General features: G+C 40.7%; 1 protein-coding gene across 3 annotated transcripts in view; it reads left to right on the top strand.

The window, feature by feature from the left end:
• Positions 1 to 132: 132 nt before the first annotated feature.
• gripap1 (GRIP1 associated protein 1) overlaps positions 133 to 6,143 on the top strand; it is a 42,408-nt gene continuing 36,397 nt past the window's right edge. For all 3 annotated transcript variants that reach the window (XM_023431150.2, XM_023431149.2, XM_023431148.2), the window contains exons 1-6: positions 133 to 280; positions 2,884 to 2,950; positions 4,788 to 4,849; positions 5,050 to 5,076; positions 5,531 to 5,638; positions 5,727 to 5,889. In XM_023431150.2, coding sequence (XP_023286918.1) covers positions 233 to 280; positions 2,884 to 2,950; positions 4,788 to 4,849; positions 5,050 to 5,076; positions 5,531 to 5,638; positions 5,727 to 5,889 — 475 coding nt within the window. In that variant the 5' untranslated portion in view covers positions 133 to 232. The remainder of the gene's footprint in view (positions 281 to 2,883; positions 2,951 to 4,787; positions 4,850 to 5,049; positions 5,077 to 5,530; positions 5,639 to 5,726; positions 5,890 to 6,143) is intronic.

Genomic DNA, 6,143 nt, shown 5'->3' with positions numbered 1-6,143 from the left:
CCACCAGTGTCTGTGCTTCATCACAACGTTTACCCATTAAACAGAGGTGCAGAAGACCCTGAAGGTTTACCGTCCTCTGCAGCTGACAACACCGTGTAGTTCATTCTCGGTTCTCGGAAACAGCGTCAGAGTGAGAGCTCTGTCCTGTCTCCTCCTCTGTACTGCACTCCTCTCTGTTAGCTCCTCCGTCTCCACCGCTAGCTTAGCCTGCTAGCTAGCAGCCCAGGTAAACATGGCTATGTCGCAGGCTCTGTCAGAGGAGGAGTTTCATCGGATGCAGGTAAGAAAAACACGACGGCGGTTATTTCAGGTCGGTGGGCTCACACACGGGTAGCTGTCACTGCTGAGGAACACCTGTCAGGGGCGTTAGCTTACTGATGCTATCCGTTTGTCGTTAAAGGGTGGGAGTAGTTAACGGTGTCCTGCGTTAGCTCGGGGTGGGAGGGGGGCTGGCGGTGTAATTTAATAATGTCAGGGAGGTGTCGGTCAGTTTGAGCTGGTATTTTGTCTCACTGATAATAAACTGATCAAGAAGCAGCTTTCATTGACAACCCACTGCAGCTTGCTCAGTGTCCACAGCTGTCGGGCAGAGCTAGCCTAGCATAGCTTAGCCTCCTCCTCCGGAAGAGGCGAAAGAAACCAGAGAGAAAGTGGCTGGATTTAGCTTCCTGCTGCTAACACTGCTTTCTGTCTGTCGGTTAGCTGACATGTTCGCAGCCACGGGACACTCGCCCTGATGAGAGTCACGGGGTCTGAGGCGGGCTAACACACCCAGCGGTGTGTGTTTAACAGCAGGCTCAGAGTCGTCTGTTTGTGGATTAATGTAACGTTACAGCATCAGTCACACAAATAAACATTTCATATGCTCAGGGGTTCAGTCAGTGTGTAGACACGGAGCAGAGGAGGAGCTGGGTTGCAGCCCAGTGCCGTCACACCGACACCTGTTAGCATGCTCACTGCAGACATTGGTGGTGTTTACATGCAGAGGGTAAGCACACCTGGGTACAACTATAGCAGTCTAACCAACAGTCCTGCAGCAAGCCCCAACCTCATGAAGGTTCAGAGGTGAGATTCAGCTCTGTGGTCATTATGGAGCCTGCAGGTTTTACTGTGCATTATATCATTGTATATGTATTAAGTAAAGCAGTGAATTTAGACATCCACCTGAAGTCTGACTATTTGTTATATCTAAGACACAGTCAGAGTCTGTCTTTGTGAAACCAGCCCCTGTAGTCCGGTTCATTTTGTTCAGACCAAAGGACAGAAATGATTACTGGTAGTACTGGTCTGATTCGGGTTCACACTGACAGTCATACAGTCTGACAGGTAACTCACTGATTGGACTGTTCTTCTTATCTTGCATTACCAGGAGCAAGGTGAGGAAAACAGGTCTGTGTACATTTAAGTTCTCTGGTGTCACAAATAATGAATCAGTTTTTAGTATTATTAATATTATTAAGATGCAAATTTACTGTGTTATTATTAGTGACAGACAGTAAGAGACATTCATTACTGCTTAAGTGAACACAGAGTAGGATACAAACACAGCACACAGAAGTTTTACCTGATTTTTGACTGATTGATCACAGCAAAATCCTTCACACTATATGTGCTGTACACATTGCTTATGCAGATTGATTATCAGATCAAGTCTTGGTCTTGTTTTCTGGTCTGCACCAGGGTTCAATTGACACCAGTCCAAATACGGTGAACTAACCAGGCAGACACAACAAGGTTCATTCTAACCTGAATTAACATTAATTAGTGACCGCTGATGTGACCTGCTGCAGGAGACGTTTGTCATTTTAACCTGTGAATGTGACAGCCAGTGCCAGATAAACATGACAAGCTGCGACCTGAAGGTTTTCTACACTGAGCTTTGATAATGAGAGGGAACACATTCATCATCAGAGTTCAGAAAATCAGCATAGTTTTCCAGTTTTTGAATTCTCATTTGGAGCCCACTGCTCAGTGTCGAGCCTCAAGGTGGATAGAACACAATAAAGCTCAGTGAAGAAAGGATTGGATTTCAAACAACTAGAGTTCCCTCTGTTAGACTTCATATCTCTCATATCAGCAGGGCGTTATATAGTAGGGTTTGGGCTGCAGTTAAAGGTTTTATTTAGCAGCCAGGTCTATTTCATGTAACTGGAACAACCCACATATAAACCAGAGTGTAGAAAGAGGCTTCAATTGCATCTTTTCTGATGTACAGTATATTAAAGGTGCATCCTCTCAAAGAGGGAACAGGGACTAGTTAACAAAATATAAAGGAGTATTTAGGTGCTGATGTTGTGTTTGACCACCACTTTCAGTTTATACAGCTGTTAATTATTTAGTTTTTTATTTTGCTGTCACATTTATTTGTGTTATCTGTATTTTTGTATGATGTCATAATGATGAAACAAATAAAAACTTGAAATTAATTGAAGGAAAAAAAAGAAAGGATCAGATTTTGATCTGCTTTATTTTAGCTGATAGAGATCCCTTAAAATATGTATACTCAGATCAGCCCTGAGTCTCAGGATATCATTGTGATCTCTATTAAAACACAGTGTAAGAGACACCAGGAGCTCATATGTAAAACTCTGCATCACTGGATAGTTTGTCTGTCTTCATCTCTCTCTCTCTCTCTCTCTCCGAAATGTAGTGAAACACACTGAGCTGTGTGTTTGACTCTGTTCACACTAGATAAAGTTTACGTTTCATTTCAGTCAGTGGCTGAATGAGAAGCTGCAGGAGTCCTCACTCCTCACCTGAAGTTAATGATTCAGGTTTAAGAGCACAGTGAAGGCAAATTAATTAAACATGATAATGATATAATGTGATAATGTTAAGTGCGTGTGTGTGTGTGCGTGCGTGTGTCTGTGTGTGTGTGTGCAGGCTCAGCTGCTGGAGCTGCGGACTCAGAACTATCAGCTGTCTGATGATCTCAGGAAGAACACGGCAGGTAAAGCATCTCTCTGCGATTATTTTCTCATTTATTCAATCAGTCGTTTGGTCTATTAAAAAAAAAAAAAAAAAACATGTCAGTCATAACTTTGTAGGATCCAAGCTGATTTCTTCAAACGTCTTGTTTTGTCTGACCACAACCGACACATGTTCACTTCACTGTGACATATGACAGAGAGAAGCGATTGATCGATTGGACAAGTAGAATAGTTGCTGGTCATTTGTGGATTGACTAATAGAATAAGCGGCTAATTTGTTCAGTCCCAGTATCTACGTAAACACCTCTGCCCGCCTTCCCCTTACACTCCACACCTAAACTTCTTGTCTGCAGAGAAGAAAGAAAGTAGAATTACTGCCTTGTGCTTGTCTGCCTCTGCCACTCAGACTAGTTTCAGGTTACTTCCCTGTTTATCCAGAGTCATTTGAAATATGAACCATTCGTCTGAGATTTTGTCATAATTGCTGTCAAGTCTTGAGTAATGGCTAAAAAGTGTTTTATGAGGTCACCATGACCTTGACCTTTGACCACCAGAATCTAATCAGTTTGTTCTTGAGTCCAAGGGAACGTTTGAAGAAGTTACTGAGATATGAGACAAAAATGTACACTTTGACAGCAACAGAAAGTGATGACATTACAGCATTTCACAGTAAAAACAGGAAAGAATCGCGTCGCTGTGCTGCTGTAGCAGGTGATGACTAATGTGGCAGTGAAGTCATGGAGGAAAGTTTGAAACCACACGTTGAACTGCTTCAGATCTGGGTGTTTAGTGACAATCATCTAAACTCATGTTTACATGAACTGTGTGCATTCTGAGGTCATGTGATTTATTAGTGTGTTTCAGTCACATGTGAAGAAATGTTTCAGTTGAAACGGTTGTGAAAGTTTCATCAAAGCAGTTGTAAAATACCGTAAAACTCAAACTTGGCCAAGGCTGCTGTTGTAATAACCTGTGACCCTGTGATGACTGACAATGTTTTCTTCATTGAGGTACAGGAATATTAATTACAGTCTCTCAACAATCACAACTCTAAGTAGAAAACAATAAATACAGGCCACACTGTTCAGTCTGTTCATCCTCTGGTCTGGTTCTAACTGCAGGTTGTCTTCTTACTTTCATGCGTCAGGAAATAAAAATAGGTTTCACCACACAGTTAGAGTTCAGCCTTTACTTTAAGTAATATAACACGTACAAAGTAACAGGCAGGACTGCAGGAGGCACAGTGTTTCATTTAATGTACCAATCTTCACTTTGATATCATCACATGCAAAATCAACCCGCTCATTATCTACACCTGCTCACTGTGAGCAGTTTATTTTAATTTCAGCTCAGGCACATCATAATCAGAGTGATGCCGCAATTTCTCAGTTAATCAATCAAAGACAGACAGTGATTACGTTTTAAAAGCATTAATCAATGAATTAGCCAAGAGTTTGAAGAGGCACTAAAATTAAAAGTATTTACAATCTTTGGGGGGGTTGTAAGGGACTCCCAGAATGCACTGGGTGAGAGGCAGAGAACAAACTGGACAGTAGGTTCATCACACAAACAGAGAGATAGTCACGCTCACATCTTCAGACAGTTTACAGTCTCCAGTTCACCTCACCTTCATGAAACAACCACATGAATGAAGTGTTTATTTCATGTGTGATTCAAACACCTGATTGACTCAGGTGGAGCTGTTAAACCTCCATCCAGAGAAAACATTTGTTCAGTATTTTTTGGAGCTGTTACTATTGATAATTACTGATTAAAAAATCAATTAACCCAGTTTAAATAATTTTAAAAGTTTAAAAAGTGTTTCTCCAGCACTGATCACGTTGGTGTGTGTTTCAGAGCTGAATGCCGTCCGTCAGAAGAATGTGGTTCTGGAAAGAGATTTTGTCAAAGCGCAGAAGGTAACAAATATTTAATTATTATCAATAATTAACATTTACTACAGTTGTGTGGTACAGAAACAGATTTGTTTCATCTCAGTGTGCAGCTTTGCCTCCTATTTACTATTCACTGACTTTAACTGTAACAAGCAGATTATCAGTCAGTTAATTAAATTTCATATTGATCATTTATCTGTCTGTTTATTTTTTTTTCTTCTCAGGCTCTGAATAAGAGCAAGAAAGCTCAGGTGAGTCTTCCTTGTCTGGTTACTATGGTTACCTCATGTTCACTGATCAGCAGCGCCCTCTATTGTTCATCACCTAAACACACACGTGTCTAGTTCTTGTTTTTAACTGGGGTCGCCCTTTAAGAATAAAATTATTCACCATTAAATCGTAAATTGTTTTCAGATATTTATATTTCTAATGACCTCTAACTGACTAACTGACTTCTAATGAACTCTCTGACTTTAAATGCACTTCAATTCATGTGTTTATTGTAGTTCACTTTTTAAACCTTTCCTTGTTTGCACTTTAGATTTTTATTCTTTTCCACATCCAATCACAGATTTCTGCAGTTTTCATTGTTCTAAGACAGTTAATAATTAATTTATCTAAATTAATTAACTGAATCAGATCACACTTGTAGCCCCAGTTCACTGTGTCACAGTTTGCTGGTGTAAAGCTGATGTTTTCCTGTAGGAGGTGGATGCGTTGCTTAGTGAGAACGAGATGCTTCAAGGGAAACTCCACAGTCAGGAGGAAGATTTCAGGCTACAGAACAGCACGCTGATGACTGAGCTCTCCAAGGTACGTCTGTGTTTGTGTGCCATACACCACACTGTATCAATAAAACATGTCATGTCTATAAGATTTTTATTATCATTGTTTTTTCCAGCTGTGTACACAGATCGAACAGCTGGAACAGGAGAATCAGGGCCTGAAGGAAGGAGGAGGAGCCTCTGCACCCGCTGCCCCGCCCAACCCCGCCTCAAGTCCTGTCGATGGAGAATTGCTTCGCCTCCAAGCTGAAAACTCCACCCTCCAGAAGAAAATGAAAGGTGTGTGTTTGCTTGTGCTGATGTGTTGTTATTTATTTGCACAATATGTTTCAGAGGTTCTATAATCAGATCACTGAATGAAATTCCCTGTTTTTATTTACTGTTATATTATTTCATAATAATGACCACACAGCAAACATTTGAAAAGTACATTATTAATGCATTAAATCGACTTAATATCTCATTTGGTTTCCTTGATCCTTTATGATATATGATGTTGTATTTCCCTCTTTACTACAAAGAGTTCAGTTCTT

This window comes from Seriola lalandi, unplaced genomic scaffold, assembly GCF_002814215.2.
Source record: "Seriola lalandi dorsalis isolate HSWRI2012SDOR001 ecotype SW California unplaced genomic scaffold, Sedor1 jcf7180002054917, whole genome shotgun sequence".
NCBI classification, from domain to species: Eukaryota; Metazoa; Chordata; class Actinopteri; order Carangiformes; family Carangidae; genus Seriola; species Seriola lalandi.
Note: the sequence above shows the minus strand (reverse complement) of the source record. Positions and strands in the feature narration are given on the sequence as shown.